Source organism: Orycteropus afer, unplaced genomic scaffold (assembly GCF_000298275.1).
Source record: "Orycteropus afer afer isolate SDZICR_OR568_19922 unplaced genomic scaffold, OryAfe1.0 scaffold00030, whole genome shotgun sequence".
In the NCBI taxonomy this organism is placed as follows: Eukaryota; Metazoa; Chordata; class Mammalia; order Tubulidentata; family Orycteropodidae; genus Orycteropus; species Orycteropus afer.
Window position 1 is genome coordinate 9632554 of NW_006921617.1, and position 17134 is coordinate 9649687.

Here is a 17134-nt window from a genome sequence, read left to right on the forward strand (position 1 = left end):
CAACCTTCCTTCCGAGGAGTGGCTGGTGGGTTTGAACCGCCAGTCTTCTGGTTAGCAGTCAAGTGCTTTAGCCACTATGCTACCAGAGCTCCTAAACACATAAAACATCAGATAACCTTCATAGAAAACCACATCAGTCCCTGATCAACTCTCACATTTATTTTTTTATCATTGTATTGTGATTTGGGTGAAAGTTTACAGAGCAAATTCATCTTCCATACAGCAGTTCACATACACTTTGTCTCATGACATTGACTGCAGTCTCCCATAATGCAACAACTCTCCTCCCACTTCCTCCCCATAGCCACCTCTTCCCTGTGTTCTTCCCTCCCATGCACTCCTGCCCTGCCTTCCCCCCAGCGGTCTCCCTGTACATACACAGCCGTTCTATTCTCCCATGATCGATCTCGCCAAGGAGTGTTCAGCTCATATGCCTGTCTTTTGTTTGGCTGGAAGCCACAGGAGTGGGTTCAATTTCAGACCTTGAGGGCAGCTAGGGGCCATAGTCTCAGTGGTTCCACCAGGCTCTATTAGACCAGCAAGTCTGGTCCTTTTTTTTTTTTTTAAAATGATTTTTGTCAACTCCTCACTTTTTAACACTATGTTTATACTTCACACTTTATACGAACTTGGGTGTCCAAATTTAGTTTGCCCTCAACTTGCAAAATAATCCTTCCACAGTGTTTTGTATTAATCTATTACCCTACCTATCTGCTTCCCCTATCAAACATTGTTTTAAAAAACACTGTACTGTTGTTGTTGTTGTTGTTATGTGCCGTCGAGTCAGCCCCGACTCATAGCGACCCCTCCTTGGGTTTCCGAGGCAGTATCACTATGGAAGTAGGATTGCCCAACCTTCCTTCCGAGGAGTGGCTGGTGGGTTTGAACCGCCAGCCTTCTGGTTAGCAGTCAAGTGCTTTAGCCACTATGCTACCAGAGCTCCCTGCTAAATAAATCTTTCTTCTTGAGTGCAGTGGACTAATTCCCTTAAACTGCCTAATCACAAGGAATTGGTGAGGGTAGAATTCAAATTTGAATTTCTTCATTTCAAGGAGCTTTATGTCTCCTCAGTCAATTCTTTAAAAAAAAGGAACTTTTTTTTTCTTTCTCTCTAGGAGATGAATAAAGTGGCCCCTTTCTCGTTGTTCTGTTTCTTTCTTTTTTTTTTTTTTAACATTTTATTGTGGTTTGGGTGAAAGTTTACAGAGTACATTAGTTTCCCATTCAATAATTTACACACATTTTGTTTCACGGCACCAGTTGCCATCTCCTTAGTGTAACAGCACTCTTCCCAGTTTCTCTCTGGCTTCCCCACTGTTTCCATTGCCCTTCTTTCCGAATGCCCCTTCCTACCTCCTGAACTTTGTTTTTGGGCAGATGCTGCCCTTTTGGTCTCATGAGGTTGGTTGTTCTGAGGATTACATTCCTCACAGGTGTTATGTTCACTTTATAGGTCTGTTGTTTGGCTGAAAGGTGATTTCGGGGAGTGGGTTCGGTTCTAGGTCTGATGGGTGTCGAAGGGCCATAGTCTCAGGAATCCCCCCAGTCTCTATCAGAGCAGTTAAGTCTGATTTTTTTTTTTTTTAATGAATTTGAATTTTGTTATGTATTTTTCTCCCACTCTTTCTAAGACCTTCTATTGTGATCCTCATCCGAGCAGTCAGTACTTTCTCTATTTCTTAATTTAAATATGTTGTTGTTGTTGTTATGTGCTGTCGGGTTGGCCCCAACTCATAGCGACCCCTCCTTGGGTTTCTGAGGCAGTATCACTACAGAAGTAGGATTGCCCAACCTTTAAATATAGCAGGTAATTAATAGCATCGCTCAGAGTCAGAGCTGGATTAATGAAAAGAATATTGAAAGAAACGGAGATGCAGGAGAAGTTGAACAAGAGCGTATTTCCTTCTCTTACACAGGTTCCGTCTGTCTTCTCCCCTCCTTTCTCTGTGTATAATGTGTTGGAAGGATTGACTCCTGTGTCCATTTGCTTTTCCTGGGTAAACGTGGTTCTCATGGGGCTGTGAGAAGTGCTTGGTGGGCGGGTGAAGTTCTGCACACCCAGAGTGCTTTGCTAAAGTGACTCAGTGCTGGAGCTCTGAGTCATCCTCATTTGGTCCAAGCAGCAAAAAAGCCTCAATAAATACAAAAGTGCAGCAGCTGTTAAGCCCCCTAATGCACTTAACTCATAATTTAATATCTGCCATCTGACCTTAATGTTTTCCTTTAATGGGGACCAAAAAAAGAGTTGTAAAGACTAACTGTAAATTTCTTTACTTTCATACAGAAAACTTCTCCTGAAAAAATCTGTAGGTAAGTTTTAAGAAAATCCAACCCCTAACGTAAAGATTTAAGTTGATTTTGAACTCTGATGACAAACTGGTTATTGAAGATTTATCCTCTGGGAGCTGAGAGAAAAATTTATTATCAGGACTCATATATCACTATTTTATGTCTTATGCAGAAGTTCTCTCTTTTTTCCTCTTTTCTTTTTGAAATATATTTTTCCTGAGGAGAAAACAAACGTAGCAAACCCGTGCCAGATTTCAGCTATTGATGTCCAAAGCTCAGTAACAAATAGTTGTGCAACATTGATGGAGAGTGGAAATAAAAAACACAGAAATGACTTGAGAATTTAAAAATAATTTGTGGAGTTTATTGGGTTTTTCTTATTTTCTAGGTGGAAAATGCACTGGTCTGCATGTTAGTTCTGGGCTATAATAGAGAATCAAAGGCAGGGTTCATGAGACACCGTGGCTCAGTTTCCCCTGCTGCAATCTTGCTGTTCTCTCTTGCAGATCCCTCTCATCCCAGGCAGCCTTTGAATTCTAACCTGATGGCTTGTTGTCCTAGCTGCCCACTTCCTTCACCCTTAGCAGTTAAGAAGCTCCATTCTGTAGACTGAAGCTGAGTCTTTCAACAACAACTAAAAGAAAGTTTGATGCATAGATTTAGGACGTTTTTGTTTCGAATATTTCTGAGCTTTCATCCAATCCTTTTTTCTTCTTTTATATAGCCTTTATTACAGGCTGCTACTTGAAAAAAGTCCTGCAACTCATTCTCTTTTTCGAAAGGAGATTTAGGAGAAGTTAAAGAAAGACGTAGCTGCATAGCGGATAAGGCATTTGGCTGCTAACCAGAAAGTTGGTGGTTCAAACCCACCAGCTGCTCCACAAGAGGAAGATGAGGCAATTTACTCCCGTAAAGATTTGTAGCTTTGGAAACCCAGCGGGGGTCACTGTGAGTTGGAATCAACTCAGTGGCAGTGGGTAATACCTGATAATCTGATATTGCTCAGGGTGCAGTTTTGATAGGAAACCAGGAAGCTATCTCACACTTTGATATCCTCCCTCTCTCCCCCACACACAGGATTTGCCTGTTGAGGGGATCTCTAACACTTTAGGTGGACAATCACTAGAATTCTCCCTCACACCTGAAACCTACGTATTTCTGTTCAGTCCCAGAAACCCTCCCTGACAAACTCCTCACTCACTCTACTCTCCTTCCTTTGAGCCCCTCACCATCCATGGCCTTGGAGTCTTCTTTAGGCTGAGTGTGCGTAGGAGCCTTGTGCATTGGCAAGGCTACAGGAGTAGAGTGGGCTGCAGTGAGAACCCTCCTGGGCCTCAGGATGTCCTTGCTTCCCAAGGCTGAGGATGTCAGCACCGGTGCCTCCTCTGTACCAGTTATAGGAAGTCTGTTGGGTGTGTAACTACAGGTAATTACAGCAGTGGTGGTGGTGTTGGCAGAATTGATTAGCAGCAGCAGGCTTTTCAGGGTACTCAGATTATAAGTGTCAGAAAGTTGTATATTACATATGTATAATATATATTTTATCTAGAGAATATAGAATTCTATATGTATATGGAACATACTTTGGTATGAGGTATCGTATGTCAAAGTCTCTAAAAGTGAAAACACTGTAGTCATTGCTTTGGCTCAGACCTTTAATCTTTTGCCCTTTGGTGCCTAATGGAATGGTCAGTAACAAAGGAACCCAACACCATACATGTTGGTGCATTGATAAAATGGAACAAGGGGAAAGTGTGTGATAGTTTGGACTGGGGAAAGCTAGGGGGCAAAATCTTTTGTTATTGGAAACCTAGAAGAGAGAAAACAAGCCAATGATACTGAACCAAAAGAGAGCTCCAAAACTACTTTCTAATGAATAGGAATACAAAAAACAAAAAAACAAACCAAAAACCCAAGCTCACTGCTGTCAAGTCGATCTCAACTCATAGCGACCCCTCCTTGGGTTTCTGAGGTGGTATCTCTATGGAAGTAGATTGCCCAGTCTGCCTTCCAAGGAGTGACTGGTGGGCTTGAACCGCCAGCCTTTCTGGTTAGCAGTCAAATGCCTTAAGCATTACACCACCAGGGCTCCCATGAATAAGAATAGCTTTCTTATTATGATTAGCTGTGTTGCTTTTTCATATAAGAATTTAAAAAACAAACATTTTATTATGGACATTTCTAAACATATATAAAAGTAGAAAGAATTGTATGATGAAGTCCCATATACCCGTCAGCGAGCTTCAACAATGATCAGTTCTTGGCCCCATCTACTTCCTTGCTTCACTATTATTCTGAAGCAGATCCCAGGCATGATATAATTTCATCTGTAAATATTTCAGTATGTATAAAAGGTTTTTCTAAGAAAACCTTTTATTTGGGGAGAAAGATTTAAACCTACGGAAAAGTTCCAAGAATATTACAGTGAACTCCCGTATACCCTTGACCTGGAATCTTCCATTGATCAGATTTTTGCATTTTCTTTCTATATTTGTGTGTGTACTAACTTACTGCTGTCAAGTCGGACCCAACTTATAGTGACCCCTCCTTGGGTTTCCGAGGTGATATCACTACGGAAGTAGATTGTCCAACCTTCCTTCCAGGAGTGGCTGGTGGTTAGCAGTCAAGTGCCTCAGGCTCTGTTCCACCAGAGCTCCTTTTGTGTGTATATATATGTAAATAAATGTCATATGCACAGAATATATAAGAATGTGTACATTCTTTCTCTTACTCTTTTTATTTGAATTTTCTGAATAATTTGAGAATAAATTTCAGAGATCATGATCCTTTGCCCCTAAAATACTGCAACATATATTTCCTAAAAACAATCTTTTATATTATCACAGTAATCAAATTTAGAAAATTTAGCATGTGATATAATATTGTCTAATATAGAGTTCATGTTCACATTTTTCCAGTTATCCCAATATTGTCTTTTATAGCAGTTTTTACCACAAAGATGCTATGTGTCTTTCATATACTTTAGTCTGGATGAGTTCCTCAGTCTTCCATTGCGGTAGCATTTTTGAAGACTTTGGACCTGTTGTTTTGTGGACTGTCCTAAATTTGGGTTTGTCTCAGTGTTTCCTCATGATTCGATTCAGGTTCTTCATATTTGTCAGGAATTGCCACATAAGTGATGTTGTGTCCTTCTAGGAGCATTGTATGATAGGCACATGATCTAAATCTGTTCTATTACTGCAGCTGTTAAGTTTTATCATTTGGTTAAGGTGATATACAGAAGACTTTAGTGCTCTTTCCATGGTGTTTTCTGTTGGGAACTGGCACAATTGTGGTCCTATTGGCCCAGTTTTCCACTAGTGTGCTTTTCAGGTCTGTAGCTACAGGAACATGTGTTTGAGTGAGCCAGTTTGGATTTTGCAGATGTCCTGCAAGTGCCTCTCTGGGAGAATGGCTAGTGGGCCACCTGGGAAGAAAGTGTGTGGTTCTCAGTGTTGAAAACTACATAGGTAGCCAGGTACTCAGAGGATGAACACAGTAACTGGGCTTGGTCTCACAGGGTTGTTGCCTCATCTAGACACCAGTCAATGTATTTCAGTCTGCACTTTCTCTGAGAGTCCATTGATGTTGAAAGTAAAGCCGAGGTATTTTATCTCCCTCTCTGCAGTGCCCTCTTCCTCCTGGCTGCCGCAGGATGCCTTCCCTTCAATGACTCCCAGGTAAGCTCAGGTAAAATCATTTTGCCTTCAAGGTATCTTTCACTCTCTGAAGCCTACGTGGATGAGCAGAATTTCCTGGCCCTTCCTGTTAGAATAAGGATAACCCTGATCTGTGGGAAGGCACTCAGAAGCTCTTAGCCCAGATACCTTTTGCCCAGGGTCACCATTCCCTAACCTTTGCCTTCTCCCCAGGGTAGTGCCAGTAGGCTGCCAAGCTCTTGCCTTTGGGTACTAGTTACACACACAGTCTGTTCTCTGTATGTGTTTGTTGAACCTGCAAGCCAGTGCTTAGGCTTTCCAAGCCACAGGCATGGAAGCAAAGTTGTTTTTCTCTCTCATCTGAGTACCTCATCATTTTCATTTTGTTTGTCATCCTGAGCTGAAGTTGAGATTTCCTTTATTAGCACTGAGGACCCACCCCCAACCCTCAGGAATCATCTTATTGATGGGTTTCTTTTCTTTGCTCCTTCCTTTTTCTTTTCCAATGTTTCTTAAATCCCCATCAAGTGTCAGGTACTGAGCCAGGCACTGGGGACACAAAGAAGAAGAATAGCCCTTGTCCAGGCAGAATAGAAGTCAAAGTCTACATAGAGTCAAGGGGAGGGCAAAGAGATGAGTTGACAGATAATTATAACATGGTGAGGTCAGGGCTGTACCCCAGCGAGGTGTGGGATGCTATGGGGCACCTAAAAAGACTTGGAAATGGGAAGAACTCACAATTATAGGGAGCTGGCTGTGTACCAGGCACTGTGCCAATGCCTATTGCGTTATCTGAGTTAAAATCTCACAACAATTCCCTAAGGGTAGGCACTGTTATTATCTCCTTTTCATAGCTGAAGAATAATGAGATCCAAAAGGTCACCAGCTAATGAATAAGTGAAGACTTTAGAATTTAACCCAGATCTTTCTGGTTTTGTTTCTGGGTGGTGTAAATGGTTAACTTGCTTGGCTGCTAGCCAAGAGGTTGATGGTTCGAGTCTACCCAGAGGCACCACAGGAGAAAGACCTGACAATGTACTTTAGGTAAACAAACAACAACAATAAAAAAGAACAACCACAGAAAACTGTGTAGAACACAGTTCTATTCTGACATGGAGTTGCCATGAATTGAATTGACTTGATGTCACTGATTTTTTTTTTTTTCTTTCTGACTGTAGAGCCAGATGCTGCCTGCTGTTGTTGGGTGCTGTGGAGTCAATTTTGACTCACAGAGTCTCTATGTGACAGTAGAACTGGCTCATAGAGAGTTCTAGGCTGTAATCTTTATAGGAGAAGTTCAAGTCTTTCTCCCACGGAGCTGCTGGGTAGATTCAAACCATCAGCCTTTTGGTTAGCAGCTGAGTGCTTACCCATGCACTGTGAGGGCTCCTTTCAGACTGCTTACTGGACCTAAAGGTTGAAGAATGAAGAGGAGTTAGCTAGGAGAAAGCAGGTGTGGGTAAAGTCCTGGAGGTGTCCTGAGTATTCTACCATCCAACATTATTTGGAGCTCTGGTAGCATAGTGGCTAAGGCACTTGACTGCTAACCAGAAGGCAGGCAGTTCAAACCCACCAGCCACTCCTCGGAAGGAAGGTTGGGCAATCCTACTTCCGTAGTGATACTGCCTCGGAAACCCAAGGAGGGGTCGCTATGAGTCGGGGCCGACTGGACGGCAAACAACAACAACAACAATGTGTGCTTGCCCTATTATAATTGCTGCCCTTCTGGAATTTATAATCTGTGTGTGTGTGTGTGCGTGTGTGTGTGTACATGTGTGTATGTGGCAGGGGTAGGGTGGTAGTGGGGGTGGATGGAGACAGATAAACAAAGAATAAGTAAAATATAGAGTGTGGTAGAGGATATTAAGTGCTACAGAGAAAAAGAAGGAATGGAAGAAGAGGAGGGAGTGCCTCTCTGCTGAGTTGGTGAGGAAGGCATTCGGATAGGCGGTTCTCTTTTGTCTGAGGGGTGGGGTAGATGGGACTGGAGGGCTTGACAGGGCTTGTCATTGGGATTTTCTCCTGATGTCACTGGGGAACTGTTGAATGATTTTAAGCAAAAGATGATACCACTAGATAGATATGCCTTTTAGAAACAAGGTGGTGGCAGTGTGGGCATGGAGGTGGTGGTGCCAGAGGCAGAGTCTGGTTAGGAAGATGTTATGGACATCTAGGTGAGAAAAGAGGAGGGACTGGCTTAAGGCCCCAAGGATCCTGTTTTGGCCTCTTGCTTGGCACTTGCGTAAGAAGCTCTGGTGGTATAGTGGTTAAAACACTTCGCTGCTAACCAAAAAAAGGTTGGTGATTCGAACCTACCAGCTGCTCCACAGAAGAAAGATGAAAGATGAGGTAATCTGCTTCCATAAAGATTTACAGCCTTAGAAAATCAGTGGGGATTGCTATGAGTTGGAATCAACTCTATGACAGTGAGTTACATTTTTTTTTGGCACTGGCTTGGCACATTGATTCTGATCATTGTGTTTGCTCCTTGTTTGTCTGTATTCATTTTTTTTTTATCCTGTGTTACAGTTTGATCTGGATGGATATTTTTGGGCTATAATTCACTTATTCTGTGTAGGTAAGTATTCATAGAGTGTTTGCTTTCATAGCAGAGGCTTAATCATTAGACCTTAGAGTATATGCATCTTTCAGTGACCCTGGACAGTAGGAGAATTAAACCTAAGACATCAGGGTTATAATAACGATATTTTTACACATCGACAATTTTTCTTTACAGATTTTTTTTTTTTTTTTTGCCAGCCATTCCCTCCCCAATGTATTTTTCTTGAGCATTCTGTTAATTTGTTTTTTTTACATGTTGCTGTAAAAAAACTAGCAGAGCATGGTTATGAAAATACCTTGTGGAAGAGGGCATGGTTGGGGAAAAAATCACAGACAACATGCGTAATTGCATAAAAATAGGTAAATAGATATTTTCTGGTTTGATTTTTCTCTGGTTTGGAGTTTTCCTCAAACATTTGTATTTCCAGTATGTTGTTGTTATGTGTCATCAAGTTGGACCTGACTCATAGTGATCCCTCCTTGGGTTTCTGAGGCGGTATCACTATAGAAGTAGATTGCCCAATCTTCTTTTGAGGAGTGGCTGGTGGGTTTGAACTGCTAGCCTTCTGGTCAGCAGTCAAGTGCCTTAGGCGCCGTGCTACCACAGTTTCCTCTTTTTCATGACAAATGTTAATTAACTTCCTTGGCTCCAGCTGTGCTTCCTCAGCCCAGTTGTGGATGCTGGTTGGTCTTCTCTGAAAACAGTGGGAGAATATCTGTGTTTGCATCAAAAACATTTTCTTTCAGCAATATAACAACAACAACAACAACAAAAATTAAGTGGGGAAAATTAAAGGGCCACCTGACTTCATTTCAAATCATGTGTTTAATGTTTCTTGTTTATAGTCTTAGGAGAAAATACAGTGCCTGACTCTGTTACATACATTTAAGAAATCCAAGAGTGTTTCTCTTGTTCACATGCATCTTTTAAAAGAAAGAAAAATCTTTCCATTAATTTTATTCTTCTGCAGATCACTAAGCATTTCTTGCCCAGTGCTCTCTATGGGCCCCTTTAGTAGTGAGATGCATGATCATGAAAGGTTATTGAAATTCTCATTCTTGAAAACTTCTGGTGGGACATATGTAACCCTGTGTGAGGTGGGGCCTAGTAGCTGCACCCGTGGGGACCTTCTGCCACGAAGACTTCATGTTTTATGTGGAGACATGGGCAGCTTATTACACAGAATACTGCATGCCAGTGACTCATTTCACTTCATTTTCAGGAGCCTATAAGATACGACAGAAATTCCAGAAGCCCAACATGCTGAGGTAAACTGTTTAAATCTGATGAGTTGTTGTTTTGTTAAAGGAAACGAGTAAGATAATGGTGCTGTGAGAATGGGCAGCACTGAGGGCAGTTGTATCACCTCCCAAAGTCATTTCTGCTCCAGGCTGGGCTCCCAGACCTAAAATGTGTCTGCCTTCAATGATTGAGGAGCTCTGGTGGTGTAATGTGTAAGACATTTGGCTGCTAACCAGGAGGTCAGCAGTTCAAACCCACCAGCTGCTCTGCAGGAAGAAGATGAGGCAGTCTACTTCTGTAAAGATTTACAGCCTTAGAAACCCAATAGGGGTTGCTATGAGTCAGAATCGACTCAGTGGCAGTATGCTTGGTTTTTGGTTTTCAATGACTGATGAAAAGGCATGGAAGTCTCAGTTCTTTTAGTTCCTTGAATTAGTTGTTGTTTGTGTGAAATTTATGTTACCAGCTGCATTGGGCCTGAATTGACCACCTCCAGCTCAGAAGTACAACACTTCCTTCTTGTTTCCTTGTACCCTTCTGACTTGGTTCAGTTTAGACCCTGGATTTCCCCAGTTGCTAGCTCTGTTTATTGGGTAAAAATGAGGCCTTTGTTGCAATAGAAATTGGCCTTGCTGAATGCCAATGAAAAAAAGAGGACTCAGGCCCTGGGTGAGCTGAAGCTGCAAGGGCCACTGTCCTACAGGCTGACCCACCACTGGGTCTCAGGGGAGCTGACCTGCCTGAAGGCCTAGAGGGGGCAGGTCTGAGGGAATGACTGCTAGGAGAAGGTTATACACTGAGAATATGACTTACAGTTCCTAGAGCAGCTGTTTTTCTTTTAATAAAGTATTTTTGTGGCAAGGAACCAATAGGGTTGCCAGATAAAATACAGGATGCCCACCTAAACTTGACCTTCAGCTCAGCAGTGAATAGTTTGTTTTTAGGTTATGTATGTCCTATCTGGAGTCCCTGGGTGGTGCAAACAGAGTATTTGGCTGCTAACAGAGAGGTTGGAGGTTGATGTCCACTCGGAGGTGCCTTAGAAGAAAGGCCTGGTGATCTACCCCCCAAAAACTGGCCATTGAAAATCGTATGGAGCACAGTTCTGCTCTGACACACTTGGGGTGGCCACATGTCAGAACTGGTACTGGTATGGCCCATCCAGTGTTTGGGACATACTTAAACATTACTCTTCATATGTAATCCAAATTTATTTGCATGCCCTATATTTTTATCTGTTAAGTATGGCATGGCAGCCTTACAAGCCAGTCCATTGGTTGAGACAGCTGACATTCCTTTTAAAGTGGCAAACATACACAGAGGAAGTAATGTGTTTCATTGTAGTAAACTAGGGAATATTTTTTTAAAAAATGAACCTGGAACTGATTTTGAATATAAAGACCGTTTTGTACTCTTTATTGTTAATTTGTAATTGTATGACTTATACCAGAAAACCTAACCCACTGCCATCGAGTTGATTCTGACTCATAGTGATCCTGTGGGTCAGGGTACAACTGCCCCCATAGAGTTTCAAGTGCTATAAATCTGTACGGAAGCGGATTGCCCCATCTTTCTCCCACAGAACAACTAATCAGTTCAAACCACCAGTCTTTTGGTTAGCAGCCAAATGCTTTAACCACTGCACCACCATAGCTCCTTATGACTTTTACGTGATACAATTTATTAATAGGGGATAATGACCGTCATTTGTATGGAAAACACTTCCATTATTTCATTGCTTTATCTTTTTTTTTCTCTCTCTCATTCCTTAGTGACATTGACCAGCAGTACTTAAACTATATATTCAGGTAAAGTATAATTTACATTTTCAAAGAATAATTCATTTGTTCTACATTTGATTCTAATTCTAATATTTGATTAGAGACTTCTGAGTCAATATGCCTGCCAGGAAGGCAAGTTAAATAGTTTATGAGGTCACCTAAAGTGGAGGAGCCAAAATAATCCTCCTCTCCTTAGGATAGGCAAGTGGAGCCTCTGCCTGGGACCCATACTACTGAGAGCTGTACCTACGCCCATGGGACATGAAGTCTGTAAGCTAAAGGGAAGTTTCTTCCCTCAACCCACACTCCCCCTTCTAAATCATATCATGAAATTACCTGCCCACGTGGCTCTGAGTTTGATGTCAGGCCTCCTTCTGTTTGTCTTTTGACTCATTCCTAGGCCCAGTGAGTGTCCAAAGGGAGGCTGTGGTGGGAAAGGTTGTGCATGGAGGTGTGGACTTGCAGGCTGAAGGACCTTGGGCTGGAAAGAGAAAGGGCATACTGGGAGCTAGAAGCCAGGGCTGGTCCTCTCATGCTGCCACACTCTGACACACTCTTGACATGAGGCTTGAAAAGCTCTTAAGAATTCTCCATTTCAGTCTGGCTTTCCAGGCCATCTTGGCCTTTTGGACTGTATTGGTTAAGCTTGGATGAACTTTCAGGCTTGATTTATAACTGTTAAAATATTTAGACACGTGGTACACTTACCCAAATCCAGCCAAGGAAGGGGTTGGCCAGCTGAGTTGACCATGCACTGTAAGCATCTAGTTGAGAAATAGAGACATTTGCTATTGGAAACCCAAGATTCCCTACTGCAGTGACATCAGGTGAAGAGGATCCAGGGCAGAGATGTGGCTTTCAGCATTTGGTCGTGCGTGTTCCTGGAAGAAGTTTCTCCACTTAATACATTCAACTAGAGCTGTATTTTCATAAATAAAATTCATATTGGCATTTATTAAAATGCCTTTTTGAGAGTAAGATTCCTCCGAAGCACAGCTGTGAGACCTCTGTTGTCCTCAGCTGAAAATAATCATTAGTTCCACTCTGCTCAGACCCACCAGCTGACTTCTCACACTTTTTGAAGAATTCAGAAGTCTCTTGGTTTTTAACATGTTTCCATGACATTGGACCACTCTAGGCAGTCTTTATTATTATTATTATTATTATTATTTAAACAGAACTTATAGCCAAGTCAAGCAGTAAATGAATAAGGGATATGGAAAAATGAGCCTTTATGACCCAGAGCTAATTTTTCTGTCCTCTCCTCCTGTCTTCCGACTCCTTTCTTCTCGTATAAGGAAATTTATTGCCTGTGAGCCTGATGTCTGTAACTTCCTGGCTAAGACTGCCACACATCCCTCTATCGCCAAGCTTCTGTGGTCCAAGTCTTTGCTTTCAGTACAAGTGATGGAAATGTGTGAATCACAACGAGGGCCACTATTTGCTTTCATCCTGGCACTAGACACCGAGGGGTCAGCATTCAGAGGTTTCCAGTCTGCTCAGATTTATGGTCGGCTGTGCTTCTCTGTGCCAGCCCCGAGTACTACCCTACCAGCCAGGGCACAGAATTGGTTTGATCTCTCAGTTTTTTGAAGCAAATAGTTGGGTGGTTTTCTACTTTGGACACACACCCTTGTTTTTTTGAGGATGTATTTGCTCCCTGACCCTCACTTGAGTCTTTTTGGCATTTCTCATATGTTGTTACTTACCATCAAATTGTTCCTGGCTCAGGGTGACCCCAGGTGTACAGAGTAGAACTGGGCTCTGTAGGGTTCTCAGTGCTGTACCTTCATAAGCACATCACTGTACCTGTCTCTCAAGACACCTCTGGGTGGGTTCCAACTGCCAGCTTTTTGGCCAGTAGTCAAGCATATAACCATTTGCCACCTAGGGACTCTTGTCCTCATATAAATAAGAGGTATAAAGCACAAGGTAGATGGGAAAAAGTGAAGGAAAGAGGAAGTTTGTATATGAGGCTGAAAATAAGTGGAACTTCTGAAAATGTTGTGCGTTTTGGAGCATTTAGGTAGTTTATAAAACCCACTGCCGTTGAGTCAATTCTGACTCGTAGGTAGTTTATAAGTAGTGAATATTATGGGATGCATACCAAGCTTCATTTCTTTTTAATATGAGACAGAGACTAATCTCTCCAATCTATTAAATAGAAGATTTCCAGGATTTTGCCTGTTCTAACTCCATCTCTTTTGTTTGCAGATAAAATTTTTATGTGTGTCAAAGAGAAGTAGATAGATCATTTCTCCAGGGGATGACTTGGTAAAACAAAGGGAAAATGTATTGGAATTTAGTATCCACATTGTATTTTCTTATTTTATTTCCCATGAGAGTAGAGATATGTTGTATTTTGTTGACTATTGTATCCCCAGATACAACACCTATTAGGCACTCAGTAAATATTTGTTGAATGAATGAATAGGAAAAAATCTTCCATTTGTCTGGTATGACATGCCTTTTATATTAGTATAATTATCTTGTTAGAGTCTACATGCAACTTATAATCTTAGAACTGTAAGGAGCTTCAAGCTGTATATCTCTTCAAAGAGATTCCTGCCGCAAATACACCTAGAGGGAATGAATTGTGCTTTAGAAAACATATTGAGCACCTGCTAGGTGTCTGGTACTGCTGGGCACTTGGCATCCAAAGATGAAGAGAGTAAATCCTCAACAGGGTCACAGTGTAGGAGGAACTGGGAGTTATGTAACATTGTTTGTAGATTTCAAATGGGGTACCAACTCTTTCACTTACTTTTTTTAGCCCTTAATATTTTATTTTTAGGACACTTGTTGGGGGTGATGACAATGATGGGATTTTAGGTACCCTGCAGGTCTTGGGAGATATTTTGGGGCAGAAAAGAGCCCCTCATAACTTGCCATTTAAGCACTAGCTTCCGCTCCTGAAGTTACACCAGAAGGAGATCCAGTGAGAGAAAATCATGGAGTGAGTACAGGTAATATGTTTTCTCAAGAAAGAAGAAATGGTAGCCAAAGACTTACAGAGCTGTCCCAAGGACTGATCATTGGAAAGAGTCCAAGATTTCCTTGGAGTGTGTATAGTTTTTAGAGCTACAGGCAGTCCCCAGATTATGAATGAATTCTATTCCTAACTCTGTCTTTAAGTCTAATTTTTCTGTAAATTGGAAGAGTTAGATACAGTTTATATCTAATGTCAGTTACCCAGATGTTTATCTTAGTATATATATATATAGTATTCAGTGTATCTTTCTATACATAAAAAAAATAAAATAAAAAAACCTTCCAGATACACTAAAAAATCTGTAATATAATGTCATTGTTCTTGCTGTTATGTGCCTTTGAGTCAGCTCTGACTCATAGTGACCCTTTTTACAACAGAACAAAACACTGTCTAGTTGTGTGACATCCTCACAATCCTTGCTATGCTTGAGCCCATTCTTTCAGCCATTGTGCCAATCCATCTTGTTGAAGGTCTTACCCTTTCATGCTGGGAAGAAGGAAAGAGCCATCCACTTCACAAAGAATTGGCCAGTGAAAACCTTATGAATAGCAGTGAAACACTGTCTGATATATTACTTTAATATAATAATACTGTGATAATAATAATATTTTGAAGCATGTCACAAAGTAGCACCCATTTGTTATTACAAACCATTGTATGTTCCTAGAATTTTTAATATAATAGGCTTCACAGGGTTGGTCCATAACTACAGGTTCTAAATTAGATGTTTGTTACCTGGGGAATACCTGTACATGAAAACTGTCTTATAAACCTACAGCTTCTGAATCATTCCAGCCTGTGGCTATTCTCTATTATCCTTCTCTCCTTCTCCTGAACCTCTTCTCCTTCCTCTTTCCATGATGTTTTCACACTGGGAGCCATTAGGGAACCTGTGCTTTAGAGGTGTAGAGTAAAGGAAGAGCCCGAGAATATAGAAATGGTATGGAAAGGTAGCCCAGCGGCAGGGCAGGGCTGATTGACAGTGATTTCTCTGCATGACAACTGTCTTCCTCCAGACTGCCTATAATGCCACCAGCTGGAGATTGATTCTTGTGGTGGTTCTTAATCCCCGTGCAGGTTAGAACCTCTGAGGGCCTTAAAAAAACTAAAACAACTGATGCCAGGACCACCCCGATGATTCTAATTTAAGTGTGGACACTGGGCAATTCTCATGTGCACCCACCATTAATAACCACAGAGTAGAGTTCTGGTAAGATGGCAGAATAGGCAGAAGGACTGCATTAAACCCTCTTCAATAAAGAAAAGGGGAACCAATTAACACAGATACAGAAGATAATCCTGGACCCCTGAGCTTTGAAGGGAAGAATATAGAAGTGGACTAAACTCCAACCAGCAGAAGAATTTGCATGAAAACACCAAAAAAGGAGACATATGGAGCTGTGGACTGGCAGCGATCCTCATGGCACAGACAGCTTGGATATTGCCAAGTGGTGGTAGGATCTAAGAATGAACCTAAAAATCAGCCCTGCTCTAGAGACTCCACGGTGAACTGCTCTGGTGGCTGGGGAATGAAAGCGGAAGCAGCGAAGAGAGAGGTGGACTGAGCTGTGGACTTTTGTCTGTCCAGAGGGTGCAGCCATTTTGAATGTTTACATGCGGCTTGACCATTTTGGATATTTAAAGTGACAGCGTTCTCCCAGATTCCAGGGATTTAAGAACAGGCTCCACTTGCTGGGAACCGCAAAGACATCCCGGACTCATGGACTACTGATAATGTGTGACATTCCTCTTGTTACTTTTATATCTCACACCCTCTTGGTGAACAGAGGTATGGCCATCCCTTCCATCCCAGTCTGTGTGCTCAGATGGAGCCTGGGTGTCCTGCCCTGCCCTGTCCAGATTTTTCCTTTTTTTAAAGTTAGTTAGTTTTTGTCTGTTTTAAAACTACTACTACTATTATTACTTTTGTTCTTTCTGTTATCATTCTTTATTCTTCCCTTCCCAGGTTCTAGTTTTCAGCTTTTTTTCTTTTCCCTGTTCCTGGTTCCAATTTTTTTTTTCCCTCCTTTCCTGTGGGTAACCACATTCCTTGTTTTTCTTTTTGCATTTTTCCCATTTTTTTCATCATTTTTCTCCTTTTCTACTTTTTTCTCTTACTGCCTTCTACCCAGATATGGTGGGGTTGTTTTGTTTTGTTTTTTTCCTTTTCTCTTTTTTGGTTACTGTTACTGTGTGATTACGCAGTATATTTTTTGTCCATTTGCTTTTACTTTTTTGATGGTTATTCAATTGTTATTTTTGTATAACTGAGTGGGAGACAGCAACAGTCCCCATATGACACAACTACACCCACACCTACTGCAGCTTCACTTATTGAGTGAGAGTCACCACCTCCTTCTCCACCAACAGGCCTATGATAAACAACCACCAAGCAGAGCCTGACTCACCCTTAGCTGCTCTTCACAAACAGTTAAGAGAGTTCCAAATACAACAACGTAACAATGTCTCTGAGACAACAGACCATCACAGTCCACACAAAGAAGCAAGATAAAGTGGTAGAAACAAGGGAGTAGGATACAGACCCAGAACATATCTCTGAAGAAGAAACAGTATTGGAACGCCCTGATAAGGAATTCAAAAGAATTAT

General features: G+C 41.6%; 1 protein-coding gene across 1 annotated transcript in view; it reads left to right on the forward strand.

Moving 5' to 3' along the window:
* TMEM241 (transmembrane protein 241) overlaps window positions 1-17134 on the forward strand; it is a 187628-nt gene that overhangs the window by 132714 nt on the left and 37780 nt on the right. Inside the window, exons 6-10 of the mRNA XM_007935613.1 lie at window positions 2285-2310; window positions 5918-5969; window positions 8478-8526; window positions 9734-9779; window positions 11526-11561. Coding sequence (XP_007933804.1) covers window positions 2285-2310; window positions 5918-5969; window positions 8478-8526; window positions 9734-9779; window positions 11526-11561 — 209 coding nt within the window. The remainder of the gene's footprint in view (window positions 1-2284; window positions 2311-5917; window positions 5970-8477; window positions 8527-9733; window positions 9780-11525; window positions 11562-17134) is intronic.